At 36.5% G+C, this 14991-nt stretch overlaps 1 protein-coding gene across 1 annotated transcript; it reads left to right on the top strand.

Moving 5' to 3' along the window:
- Positions 1 to 1973: 1973 nt before the first annotated feature.
- LOC145786584 (immunomodulatory peroxidase-like) lies at positions 1974 to 14773 on the top strand. The gene is made up of 19 exons (XM_082598266.1): positions 1974 to 2111; positions 2346 to 2439; positions 2616 to 2722; positions 3220 to 3384; positions 3841 to 3987; positions 4806 to 4919; positions 5111 to 5269; positions 5667 to 5794; positions 6262 to 6375; positions 7076 to 7236; positions 7774 to 7913; positions 8434 to 8602; positions 8879 to 9048; positions 9551 to 9739; positions 10187 to 10414; positions 10566 to 10687; positions 11326 to 11452; positions 13129 to 13166; positions 13522 to 14773. The coding sequence occupies exons 1-18, from the start codon at positions 2024 to 2026 to the stop codon at positions 13152 to 13154; spliced, it is 2448 nt and encodes an 815-aa protein (XP_082454392.1). The 5' UTR covers positions 1974 to 2023; the 3' UTR covers positions 13155 to 13166; positions 13522 to 14773.
- The last annotated feature ends 218 nt before the right edge of the window (positions 14774 to 14991 follow it).

Genomic DNA, 14991 nt, shown 5'->3' with positions numbered 1-14991 from the left:
AAGCAAAAACGCAAACCAAAAAAACAAAACAAAAAAAGCAAACAAAACGACTGACCTGGAGAGTCAAAATCTTGCAATCAACTTTCAAAAGCGCAAAAAAACTAAACCCTTGAAGAACTGACTTCAGCAAATACCAAAGTTACTATTGTGATGACGACACAATAAGAGAATAGGCAATGTGATTGTGATGTAACAATACGAGTTTCTTTTGTTATGGGTGTTTTGTTGCAAAAGGTGGTCGACCCCTGTGTAAGAACAACTAAAGAATGTAAAACAACCTTGCTACCAAAGACTGTTACTCATAAAAACGGAAAATAATTTATTCAGGTTCAAAACCTTGTATCGTGTTGAGTTACTTTTGTCCTCAAGTGAACCGTTTACGACTAACGAGGTGGCCTAACCTATAATTCACCCTGATTGTCAACCGCCTGCTTTATTAATTGCGCAAACAGAGATTCACATAAAGTGTTTGAAGTAAATCACAACCTTTTGGGTAAAACAATTACAATCGAATCGCTCGTCTTGTTCATGACTGAAAAAAGTAAATAGCCTTGTTCGTGGAAGTGTTAAAGAGTTTACATTGTATTTTTGAGAAACATGTTAATTTCTAATTATAAACAACAACATTTTTTATATTGAAATAATACTAAGGAACTAAATTCCATTCCCTCTTTGGATGTATACCGACATGTAACAAAAAAGGCATGACTTGAATTTTAAGTTTGTTCTTATATTTGTTTGCAGTACACCAATATACAGTAGGCTATAGCCTACCTACCTACCTACCTACCAACCTCCACAAAATACTGACAAATCGTGCAGTGCAGATGAACGTTGTTATTTATAATAATCATCGCAAAAACAGGCCACATACTTTCTATCTGATCTAAAGTCTACGTAAACAAGCAGAGTGGATACATGTTTAAGTGGATTGTTGATATAGAACAAGGTTACGGTCATAAAGGTTTAATTGCGGAAGCTAGAAACTCAAATAGCGGCGATAAACCAACTTTTGGGATTAAAACGAAATAATGTAATTTGTTCTTCATAATTTTATTGTCATAGCATTTTGACAACTATCACCGAGCAGAAGGAAGTATTCAAGACAGGCTACATATTTTACAATGAAGCTGTTGTGTTTAATGTAGTTCCTAATTTAAGCAATTGGCGCTTTTGTCCAATACATCGCTTTTATAAAATACATCAAAATTTTTTATAGTTTAAAAACTAAATTTTATGAAAAATTTGCCGAATCTTGGAAGCATTGGCTGAGTTGTCAGTAGAATTTAATTTAAGGTTGCGTAACGTTTCAACACAGTAAATATAGGTCAAAGTTTTAAAGCTCGTTAACCAATCCGGAATACATAATGAGAGAGAAAAAAAAATTTTCGAAGAAATTTTGTTCCAATGATTCAACGCTTTTATTTACTGCATTTCTCGTAACTTTCATCTTGGTAAATGTTTACGCAGCAGATCATCTGCAGGATATAAAGGACTCAGGAACCGAGACCAACTCATTCCAACAAATCAGAGCAAGAGGTTTACGGTGGGAGCATGCTTGTAAAAAATTTTTTGTAGCGGTGGTTTTGTTCATCATTGGGTTGAAAGTATTAGCACATTAAAAAGTTACCGCTGAAATCATCTCATATTTTATTCGAAAAAAGTAGACATTTCAATGATAGGTTACTACGTTTTGACATAAAAATTGGCAGAATTGTTTTGTGGAGAAAACTAATTATTTAAAAAAATTTCACTTAATTTAAAGATAAAGTTCTGTATTCATGGTCTAACAAATGCATGATACTGCTTAGATGTGAACTATATTTACTTATTCCGAAAACCATTAATGCAGTTAATTAATTTTAATTATTAGTTAACTAACTATACTGTATCAGAGTGTTCTATAATAATTAATCAACCAACGTTGTAAATAAAGCAAACCCCTGTTTGGTATGTGAGCTATTCTTATTTCAGATCTGCTAAGGCTTGAATTTATCTGAAACTTTTTATCGTTCGTAAGATAATGAATAAAAGTATGCGCACAATCGCAACTTGTGCATTTCTTCTTGTTTTGCTGGCACAAAACAGCTTTGTGACTGCCCAATCAGAAGGTAAGTAAGAGGTTGTTGGTTGAAATAATTGCCAAGTAGCCTAAACGAAATTGAAGCTGATTTGTAGATAAGGTTTATGTCAAAAAAGTTCTCCGTTTTCATCAGTTACACCTACAGCCACAGTTTATTAAGCTTCTGCTGTAATCATTTCTAATCCTATTTTTACTCTCAGAAAAAAATGTAATGATTTTACCGTATCGTTCTATCACAAATAAATTCTTGTTATCGTCTTAGGAGATGCAGTTCCAGCGGCCTTGAGCACTTTTTCCTCTCCTTCGGGGTACCGGGAATGTCTTCCTAAACCAGATTGCCCTGCTCAAGCTGGAAGGTAAAAAATGAGTTGTTGCTGGAGGTACCTACTGTAGTCAAGACAACTTACCTTAACAGAAAAGTGAGGAAGGTGGTTGGTTGATCGTGAAACTGTTAACAGGCTTCCAATTTTTTTCTATGTAGTTGTATTGTCTCAAAAACTAAACCTAAAATTTTAAGTACAAACTTCACCAGATTCTACACCGCTGATGGAAGCTGTAATAATCCACTGGATGGCGCCATTGGACAAGTAGGCCGCCCTCACAAGAGACTTGTCCCGGCTGCTTACTCTGATGGCAAAAGTATGAACTTGAAATTCAGTTTATTGATAGTTTACATGTTTAGCACTCATAAGAAAAAGTTTTGCAAAAGTGTTTGGGCGTTACAACGCTTTTTTAACAACCCAGTGTTCCCGAAACCGACCCAGACAGCAAAATGACGAGGGTCGGTTTCCTTTGGATATGATAACCTTTGCTATTGGTTGCTATTCATGGTTTTCGACACTTTAAGAAAGCTATCGTAACAATATTCTTTTATGATTCTACTTGTTGTTACAGTATAAACCTTTCTCTGGACATAAAAGTGCACAAATTCATTACGTAATTGGACGTTGTGTTTAACTTTGGAAAACTTTATTGTGACTATTTTCGGAAAAGTTTTATGCAACTTTGGAATACGTATTACGTAACATGACCTACACATTAAACTTGCACTTAGTTAATTTAATCCTGGTACCTTATTTGTTAAATCGTACAATGTACTTACAATGTCAGTAAGACTGACTTCTCTTCAATTACAGATGAACCAAGAAGAAATACAAGAGGAGACCCGCTCCCTTCTGCCCGCAAGGTGTCAGCAGATATGCAAGACACTGGCACTCCTAAATCAACTCTCCATACTCATACTTTGGTGATTTGGGGGCAGTTTCTAGCCCATGACGTCACTCTTACACCTTTAAATGAAGGTATGATGGCATTTCACAATGCAATGCATCACTTGGTAAATCCATTGCTTTGTTTGAAAGGAAATGTTCAAACAATAAAGCAACATTGTACGACGTAATGTTTTTGTGAGTAGTGCAAAATAGTGTTCCTATTCAAAAACGCTATAATGCTAGAACGTTGTTTTGGAAGTACAATGTCTTTATTTATTTATTACACAATACACAGGTAGTCGAAGTTACCACAGTTTAAAATAATTAGGCTTTCGTTGCAGTTATGCAAACAACACGCACTGTTTTGTTATTTTTGCTGAACAACAGTTTTTTCATAAGCATTCTAGCCAAGAAAGGTTGTTATTGCTACATTGTTTCAACGTTAGTAGACATCCACAAACGTTTGATGGTCTGGATGTCTTCGGTTGTGCAATTTTGCACAAAATAACAAACAATTTTTACAGTGATTCCATTTCTGTTTTGCAGTAATTGTTGACTGCGCTGACTGCAGCACAAACGACCCCATCTGCTACAACATTGCTATCCCTTCATACGACCAAATAAGAGGCGAAGGGAAGGACAGAAGAGAATGCTTACCCCTGGTTCGAACACAACCAGTACCAGATCTTCAATGTAAGCAAACAAACCTTTACTACGTCATTTCCTAGTTGACTTACTTTTCAATGTTTCTTCTTACGCATATTTCCTGGAATCGAAAAACGAAAAGTTACTCAGCTGCTCTACCTAGCGGATAAATTATTATCACTTTCCAAAATTATCTACTGCAAATACTTCCATTAATCAATCAACATGTTTTTAAACTTCAATTAAGCGGTTTGTAGATCGCAAAAATAATGAGGTAGGCAATATAACGTAAAGAACAACTGCACTCCCAGAAAGCTGGTGTTAGAGAGAAACCCAATTACGGATCCATACGATGCACTGTCTGGTAATTTTACAGTCAAGGAAAATATACCACGAGTCCAAATTACATCAAGTTGTCGTGCTGCACATCTCGATATGCAACAAGATAACTTGATGTAATTTGGACTCGTCGTATGTTTTCCTTGAATATAGTTTGTAGATTGTTTCAATAATAATCTAACCTGGTTGGTGGGACCATGGACGACTACAGATGTTAGAAGGGGCCATGGTGGGACCTTCTTGATGGAAGCTTCTTCTTAAAATTGATATTCTTTTCTTAGACCCTTTGTGATACGATATAACCCAGACAGGAAATCGACCGTTTTTTGATATTAATTTTGATTTGAATATTTGATTTTTAACATTGATTCTACGTCTACAGACGTTGAATGAATGTAAAAAACAGTTGCTTTGCTGTCTTGGACTTCATTACAGAAAATCCAAACCACAAACTTGTTAGGTGTCAGCGTTTGCTTGAAAGTTTGACAGGTGAACTAACTGATCATCAATTGTTATCATAACAACAGGCAGCCCTGATACTATTCGAGAACAACCCAACGATCTCACTCCATACATTGATGCTGGTACTGTCTACGGTAACAGCGAAGCCAGGTTTATGGATTTACTGGACAACACCTCAGGTAACCAATTTACATTTGCAAAAGCAACAGTTGTAGCCTAGCAAGTTTAGTTTTCCAAGTTGGTACTTGCCGGGACAAACACGTAAAGGTATGGGACTCTTTCATCATGTGAAATCAGCATGCTCAAAGCATTTTGGTCTGCTTAAAATTAAATACTGAGTCTAAGGTGTAACAAATCAATTGTTTTGTAGATGTTGGAAAACTAAAAGTTGGTGAGCTTGAACCTTACGGTCATGCCACATTGCAAGACCCAGCTTTGCCTCTTCAATCCCAAGTAAAGTTCCGCTTGCACGAGGAAGATTGCCCTGCTCATCTCCACAAGCCTACAAACACATCTTGCTTTGTGGCAGGTAGCATGTCTGGTTGTTTTTAGAGCAAAACTAGCAGGGACGTAGCCACGGGGTTGGGGAACTCCCCATTTTATATTGCTTTTCCCAAAAAAATATGTTTTACTCTTATCACAAGATTTTAATAGTATTGTAATTCATGTTGAATGACGGTTGCATCCCAAACAATTTCCTTTGTTCTCCTGATTTTCTTTGTAGTTAGGTCACAACTGTTGGGACTTCTATTTCGATACTGTGTGCACCCAAGCATAACCTATATTTTGGTTATTTCAAATTTTTATCTAAAAAATAAGGTAACCATTGTTTTTAATGTTAAAGTACCTGCAGTCTAACATTAAAGATCACCTAATGTGACGAAAATATACAACAAAAAAATCCTGCAAATGATTGTCTTTTAAAGGGGACGACCGGGTTAACGAGAATACCGCTCTATCTTCCTTCCACACTTTGTTTTTGCGATTCCACAACAAAATTGTTGATGGCTTGTTCCAGATTAATCCTAAGCAGTCGCGGCAAGAGCGGATTGAGGTACATTGGAAGATTGTTGAGAGCATATTGCATTTTGTTCAGTATGGCTGTGCATGTTAACTGACGCTATTTTATCATAGGCTAACGGTTTTCTGATTACATTTTCTGGTCAGCCTAAAACTTCACCTTCAGAAGTGCAATTAATTTTTGTATTGCCCAAAACCTGCAACAGTGGCTTGCAAGATCTCGAAATATAATCCTCTGTTAAAAATATATCAACTATGCAATTGATTGTGCTTCGTTTTTAGCAGCATGATCGTTGCTTACTTCACAATGTGGATACTGACAACTTGTTTTAGCCTGATGCTGCGAGTTCGCTGTGGTAGTAGTGGTTTGCACTGTGCTGTCGGAACACAGTTCCCCAGTTATGTGCTATAACGAATGCTGTATATCTGCTATAGTTGCTTGAGATTATGGCCAATACAAAACGTGCTGCCAAGTGATCTTTTCAATATGTTTTTTTCTAGACCGCAAGATTGATCGTATCAGCTGTCACCCAGCGTATCACATACGCTGAGTTTCTTCCCGAAGTTCTTGGCAGTGACTACATGAAACGTTTCGATCTCGAGTTGGCCGATAAGGTGACTATAGATATAAAACTTTATTCCAATACCAAAGCCGTTGTATAATGATCGTTTGCTAATAAGCCGCATGTAAAAAATCTAACTAGGATAATTAGAGAATGTCATTGCCTTAAATTTTGCTGGCTTTTTAAAAGTATGTTGTTCAATTTTATGCCAATGAGCTTTAAGTAAACACATGGCACTGTACATTCGTCTGGTTATAAATAAGCCAAACTATCACAAGGTAGCCTACTGCAAGTGCGAAGTAGGGTGCGAAGAATAAGTGATACTTTGCATTTGCAACTTAAAACACGTTATGATTGTTTAGCTTATTTTACACCAGAATAGTGTAGCATCTTTTTACATTTAATGCCTGAGGAAGTGCCTTCGTCAATGTCACGAGCGTAAGTCAGAATAAAACTAAATGTAAAATGATGTTGAGGTGTATATTCAAAATGCACACGTGATTTTTAACAAACCGCCAACGTTAAACAATAGCAAAGTGAATCTAGACGATTGGTGCTGCAGACATGTCACCTTTTTCCTCCGGTTTACAACATTTGAATTTCTCAATAACGTTTTCGTTTTGCTTGAACTCGTTTGAACCTTTGACCAATTTTGTTCAAGTGGCTTCGTAAAAAGAGTTTGGTTCTTCTGTACACCTGTTAAAAGTCTCTCCAGCTTTCTTTTACGGCAAGTAATTCGTCGTTATTTTTAGGGATACTGGCACGGATACGATGCTTCCTTTGACGCCACAACATCGAATGCTTTCGCCACGGCCGCCATGAGATTCGGACACACTCTTGTCACATCACCTTTGACAAGACCCAATTATGAATATAAAGAACCACAAGGAAGTGCCTTGGAATTGAAAAATTTGTAAGTGATTGTTTCTTGTGTCACTTACTTCGATCTAAACCTTACATCGTTATGAATCACTCCTGGCCTACTGCATAATTCTTTTATTAAATCACTGTTGTTTTAAATCTTTGATTAAATCGCTACTGTTCTTGTGCAACCCGTTTCCACGGCAGTTTTCTATTCAGCTGCATCTAGCAAATGGACTAATTCACAGACAATACCTTTGCAAGCTCAAATTACTGCACTCTGTCAATCTCGGTGACCGAATCTGCACCAATCATTCAAACCTTTGTTTACGAAACTGCCAGGATTAAGTTCTCAAAGAAGCTGCTCTCAGTTTGAAGATAAGAATCCCCCCCAAAAAAAACATCCAATCAATCTAAAATACAATACAAATGTATCTCTTTAAAAAGTTATTTAGTCTGTACATTAAAACTGTTTTCATTGAGTGTGCATAAAACATGAAATGCAAACATAGTTACTATAAATATGCATCAAACATTAATGGGACTATCAATATAGTATGCAATACATTTATAAAATCGTTTGCAACAGGTTCTTCAACGCCGAGCCTCTTTTTACAACCGCAAATGGAGGGGCAAATTCCATACTTAGAGGTCTGACGTCAGATGCCACAGAGATAGTAGACACAAGTTTTGTATCGGACCTCCATGATTTCTTGTTTGCTCCCTCTGGTAATTCAACATCTGTATTGTTTTATTTTAGTCATTACTGCACAAACTTTTTTACAAAATTGTGTTTCCTAACCTTCCAATAATTGACTCCAAAAGATGACACTAAGTAACGGTTAAGTCTAGGCAAGTCACATTCTGAAGACTTTTGGGTTTAGCATTTTTTTTAAACGTATTGATTGCTACGGTGGAGTGGTATTAGTCCAGTTAGCCTACTTGTGAGTGTAGGCGTTCTGCTGTGTAGATTGCAACTAAGGAAATATGATATTTCAACTTGTTTTTCTGAAAAGATGACTAATCTCGCCCTCGGTAATTTTAGTTATTTAACCCAAAACAAAATAAATCAAGTATGTTCAAAAGTTGTTCGACTCTTTACATGATGAAGTTTCAGTGGAGTCTATATTTCGTTTCTTTACGATTATATAACTGAGTGGTCGCAAAACTCAACACCGTTTTTAGTGACCTTATGGTAGCTTCTATGGTCGTACAATATTTTTCACAACTTAATTTATGACTTATTTAGGTCAATTTGGAGAAGACTTGATGGCCCGTAACTTACAAAGAGGCAGAGACCATGGTCTTCCAGGCTACAACAGTTATCGTGAATTCTGCGGCTTGAAAAGAGCAAAGATTTTCAATAACTTCGAAGAAATTGCTTTTACTCCTCGTAAAAGATTGCAAACCCTTTACAGGTATAAGGGTGCTTCATTTTATAAAACAAAACATTTTCTGTAAACACTTTGGAAAAATGTTGTCACATTTTGTAGTTTCATTAAGAGCTTTATTAACCTTTTTTAATACTCATTCTTGTAGCTTATGTTTTATGATTGTATTGATGTAAAGTCTGTTTGATAGGTTGAGTTCATGTACTGCAGATCTGGTTCATATCATCCATAGGAACAGCACAATGCGTTGCAGCAAACACCAAAATTTTTCTTTGCTCTGATATTCTAAAATTTCCTTCTCAGGAAAGTTGATGATGTTGATCTTTTCATCGCTGGACTTGCCGAGTCCCCTGTTCAAGGAGGATTATTTGGTCCAACTTTCTCCTGCATCCTCGGCTACCAATACAGAGACATCAGGAAAGGAGATAGACTGTGGCATGAGAATGGTGGTGGTCTTGCTGTTTTTACTCCAGGTGCCGTTATTTACTGTAACAAGTTCTTTTATAAGAACAATTTTGAAATATTTAATCAAAAGGAAGTCTATAGCTTGAAGTCTTGTGCTATTGCATTTGGTTCCTCATTATTACTTCATTTTGGTTGATTAAACAATTAAAAAGAATAGTAAAAGCTTATGATATGTATAAACTGCGCAAATGGTGAACATGAAATTTGCTTTATCTAGATATTAGTGTGGTTTAGCCTGCAATTAGGATCACACCCTTTAAATTATACAAAGCTTAGTAAATTACAAAAATACAGTAAGTGGCACAGTACATAAAGTATAACACTAACCTGTCAAAGATGCACAAAACTAGTGTCATTTGGTCTTGCACCTTCTTCTCAGTGGGTTGTGTAAAAACTAAAGAAGTGACATAGATTTATTTATCAGTTAATGTGTGTAGAAGGTACATAGGCTATGGTATTAAAACCACCATTGTTTCTTATAAGATCGTGACCACCTGTTTTCTATTTTAGATCAACTTCAAGCAATTCGTAACTTTACGCTTTCCCGACTTCTTTGTGTACTTGATGACATGGCCTCGGTTCAGCCGAACCCCTTCCGGTTGTCCAGTTTAAGAGGAAATGAAAGGACGTATTGCGAACCAAATATTGGCATGAGTTTGAATGCGTGGAAGACGCCATCCTTTAGTGCTCTTCAGACGGGTGAGAATCATTAAAAATTGAAGCAAGTCAATCTTTAGGCATGTGATTAAGTGTCGTTTCAAAATGCAAGCGAGTGATGTAAATAAGTGTCGAACCGTCGACGTTCGTTTGAGTGGCGTGCAGGCGCACTCATCTGTCGTTAAACATTCAACACAGAGATTAAAAAAATTGAGAATTTTTTTCGGTGTTTTGGATTTTAAGAAGCAGCTATGCTTGCAAATATTTCAGTTTGATAAATGGAGCATAGCAGATCTATGAAAATGATAATTTATTGAAAATATGCTCACCCATGCGTGGTTAATGTATGTAAATGAAATGTGAAGCTTTAATTACTTACGTACATTATCTTTAATTCCACCACAAACGCTAGAACTTGTTGGGATAATTTTATCTTCCTGTAACACGCCCAGTTTCAAAAAAGTTATTTCTCTGTCATTTTATTTGCAGAAATTAGCACAGAGACAACGCAATGGTTTCCATCAATCTACCGGACTAATGTATTCGGCAGCTCAGAGAGGCTTCTCAATTACTTGTTGCAAATCCGTCCTGATGATGTCTGTGAAGACCCTGTCGGATCAGAGGAACGCACCATCCAAGGGAACAAACAGTTCCGATACAGTTGTCCCTCCGGTACCATCAGAGGAACGGATTATCCTAACGCGGATGTCAGCAGAGGTTCGTTGACATTAGAAGGAAAAATAAGAGCAAAGCATTTCGGAAAACTGACTTAAATGAATAAAAAAATCGAGTGACATACTTTGAAACGCTTTTAGCTCCGCCACGTTTTGGTTAGTCGTATTGTGAATATAAAACATCGTATTTTTAGGATCTTGGAGCGCATGGGAAAATTACAGGCAGCCACTTCTTCCAAACAAAAACACCCCAGCTATTGAGCCTCCAAGAACGTGCTTTCAACCGATAGCTATCCAAGTCTTTACCAAAAACGGGGTAAGTTGCTTGACTTGTTTTAAACACATCTCGAAGTTGCAGAACTCCAGCTTATTGTAGAGAATTCAATGTTGGCCTATTCTAGATAGAAGCTTGGCAAGAGTGCGGTTACACCGGCAATAGTTTGTCAGCATTTCCTGTCACTTATCTTTCCTTTGTTTAACTTCCTGCAATGCCGTCGCAGTCAGCAAACTCAACCTTTCTTCCATCGGTTCAATGTCTTCCGACGTTGAATCAATGTAAAAAACGACTGATTTGCCAACTGAGATGATCCTGATAATCTTGTGAACATTCGGTTTCGCTGGCAATCACTTCTATAATAATCAGGATTATTACGCACCAAGTAACCCTGGCGTGGAAACATGTGTTTATCAAGAAACAGTTTTTCCACGGGTGCTCATGATTCACCTTGTCTCTAGTTGCGCTTTAAAGTTTAGCGACTTCTGGCAAAAGTTATGACGCTGCAGACTTCACGATTAGTGCATGAATTTTAAATGGCTCTGAAATTGTTCAATTGTAAACAGAATAAAGCAAACTCTTAACGCTATTCTAGCCAAGACATTAACATTTAAGCAAACGAAACGCATTTTAAATGAGGCACTGTCCCAAGTTCTTTTTTAACACATGATATGTTGCAGATTCCTGCCAGAAAAAGCGGTGAAGTGTTTGTTCAGTTCAGTGCCACCTCAGGCTTTGCATGTCGAGGAAAAGACCAACCGGTTGGAAGTTGCCAGGTTTACAAAGTCAGATTCTTCTGCAAAGCAAGTAAGTGCAGAATTAGATTTCTAAATCAAACAACGGAATGTGTCAAGAACGGGTATAAAATATTCATAATATTTTACAGTTTACCACGATAATCTAGTTGCTCAAATCACCCAACTTTGCGCACAAACGAACCTCATGATCAAGCGGCGCTGGTTCCACTCTCGGGTAGTGCGCTTGAACAACGCATTTTAAGGACTGCTCTTCGTTTAGCAGCATCTAGTAGATGGAATATTTCGCAGACAACACTTCAACGAGCAGGAACCTTGTTCCGTCAATCTGGGTGATATGGCTTGCGCCAGGACTGATTGAAAGCCTCTACAAGTCTGAAAAACTGCCAAGTATAACCTTTCAGAGACTTTTTCAGTACAAGGACAAAAACTCCCAAAAATTAAACAAACAATTATGTACCCTTGCAAAAACAGGAAAGATACCCTTGTTCATTTCGATAAAATATTGCATTATTGGATTTATCATCTAACCTTGCATCTAAGTGGTTAGTGCGTCTGCCTCTGAATCCGTAGACATGGGTTTGATACCCTGTCGGGTCATACCAAAGACTTTGTAAAAATGGTACTGAATCTAATTCCTGCTTGGCACTGAGCAACGGAATGGATTCGGGTAATAATGTACTCAGTTGCGCCTCTATACGGCCACACTGACACTGTCTGCTGTCTAAAGCGCTGAGCAACGCATTGTACGATATGCTATTTAAAAAAAGCATTATTATTATTATCATTCCTTTGAGGTATGTCGACATACCTCTTGAGCTTTCGTATATGGACTTCCATCAAACAGCCATAGTTTGCTGATACTAATTGTATCTTCTTCTTCTTCTTCTTCTTCATCCGTTGAGTCGTTTACGACTCTCGGTCACTCTGTATGTCATCTTTCTCCACATCTCTCGATCCCACGCAGCCTCCTACAATTCATGCACTACAATTCACGATTGTGTCAAGCCATCTTGTTTTTGGGCGCCCCTTTCCTCTTCCTCCGCTGACCAAACCAAGCATGATATCATTTTCCATTGATTTGCTTCTCATTATGTGGCCAAAATATGAAAGTTTCTCCCTGACGATTCAAGCTTCTAGGGATGTCCGGTTTAATTTGTCCGAGAATTTTTCTCATTTGTTACTTTGGCTGTCCAAGGAAAACGCAGTAACCTTCTCCAACACCACAATTCAAATGCGTCAATCTTTCTTCTGTCTGTTTTGTTCATTGTCCATGTTTCGCATCCGTAAGTTGCAATTGGGAATATTATAGTTTTGATCAGCTTCTTTTTTGTTTCTAATTTTACATCCTTGCTCTTTCAAATGCTATTCATTCCAACAAATGCATTTTTTCTCAGCGCTATTCTTCTCCTTATCTCTGGTGAGTTATTAGAGTCCCAGCTTATTTTTGAGCCTAGAGAAGGAGATAAAATGCACCCTTGGCGTGTTCCTTTCTCAATTTTAAACCAGGCTGTATTTCCATATGCTGTTCGTATGTGTAAATTTCCTTTTTCATTGTGTGTTCAGTTTTTAAACATATCATTGCGCTGTTGTAAGCTTTACTTTCTTTGTCCAAATACCGTTATGTACAAGAGCATCTTTCGGTAAGATCTTTTTGATAATCATGTAATGTCATAAAACGTAGGATCACTGTGGGCTATGCGTTAATCTTCATCTCTGTTTTTGTAGTAAAATCTGACAAGTCGACTGAGTAGAGCCGAAATGAGGTGAGTCGTAATTTTCAGGCAATAAATCGTTTATTCAATTGTATTCAACTTATAATTTTAAAGAAATGCTTTTGTCAACTTAAGAAAATTAAGTTTTAAGCCATCAGTTGCTTTATAATAACTCATTATAGCTTCTTCTAAATGAAACTCATAATAAGTGCAGCATTATCACAATTTTCTAATTTCTTTGTATCTACTGTATTATGACAATATATAGATAGTATTTTACTTTTTAGCATAACCTACTTTTTCATCATTACAACATTATTTTAATGAGCAAATGATATTTCTTTTTTATTCAGTTTGAAAATATTTTTGAACTTCGATTTTTTACATAAATTTATTTTTATTGCAGAAATACCATACACAAAGTAGTGCGGAGAAGATTTTTGGATATACTATATTCTGAAGAAAAATGAATCTCCAAGAAAGAAAAAGAAATTTAGATAATTTTAATTCACAATTTTATTGTCTCAAAGTTTGCAGTAAATAAACGTAGTATAAATATATTGGTATTTGAAACGCTTTATTTCTGATTTACAATCACATTTGAAGTTTTTCGTAATAATTGCAGGGCTATGTTATCTTCTTATGATGCAATAAAGTTGACACTTTAACGAAAACGTAGTACAAGTATTTTTTAAACGTAATCCAATCATGACAGAAGTTGCGATCATTTCAAACCTAATTTGAAAATAGACTTTTTCAGTTGTAGTTGATTCAACGATGTCTATAGTTTGCAAGTTTACAGTTGTGACTTTATAGTTGCCAAAAATGTATTCATATTATTTGCACTTGTTCACAAAATGTTTCTTTAGTTAGCCATTTACTTTTCATGATGTCCTGTTAATTTGTTATTTAATTGTACCACTGAACAAATTTATCGTTAAATTTTCTTGCTGTGAAGTTAATTTTTTGCCAGGTAACATTATACTCATCATAAATAAGCCATTCTCCAAATGAATATAAATCATATCTCCATAAACATGATAAATATGGTCGCAGGTTACATTTTACACTAATGTGCAATTGTGCATGTCTGTTAAACTTCCATTCTATTGCTAAGGTTTCGAATTAAAATGATACAAGTTTTCAGTCTAGCTTGTTACAAGACTACTGCTGAAGGGAAACCTCACAATGTTTTTGGAAGATAATTATGCTCAACAGCTGCTACATTGGACAAAGAAGGCAATATTTCATTTGCTGCTTTCTAATGTTTTTGATCGCGCTGCAAATGTCCAGCTTAATGACAAAGTTCTTTTTTCCTTATTCCAGACAGCAAATTAACCGTTTTTTTACATTGATTCAACGATTGCAGAAGTTCAATCAATGTAAAAAACGGTTGATTTGCTCTCTGGATATGGCTATTTTGCAATAAGTGCGCAGTGAAATTTTACTGTTCAAATGCCTTTTTATGCTTCCGCCTTGTAGCCGGTATATATGCAAGTGATGAATTTGTTACGACGTGTTTGGGTTGACGAATCTTCAGGACGACCAATAACTTCACATTCAAAGGTTTATGTGTAGCAAAGTTTATGTTCTCCAATGAAAAACTTTTTATCAACAACGTTGATGTTTTGCAAATAAAAATGCTTCATAAGCAAGTGGATTCCAAGGTAACAAATATAGTTTGTGCAATTTTAGTCTTTATGGTTTACAGTTAATGAAAAATACATATAGGGGTAGCAGGAGTGCAATGCGCATGCGCTTGTCTACTAAACTCACAAATTTTACCCGCAAATCACAGTCTTTTTTCAGTCGTTGTTGCCCAGGAGCAGATTTACCTATGGCGCCGGGGTGCCGCGGCGCCCCTAAAATTCCAATT

The sequence above is a fragment of the Aplidium turbinatum genome, chromosome 17 (genome assembly GCF_918807975.1).
Source record: "Aplidium turbinatum chromosome 17, kaAplTurb1.1, whole genome shotgun sequence".
Taxonomy (NCBI): Eukaryota; Metazoa; Chordata; class Ascidiacea; order Aplousobranchia; family Polyclinidae; genus Aplidium; species Aplidium turbinatum.
This window is presented reverse-complemented; position numbering and strand designations above follow the sequence as displayed.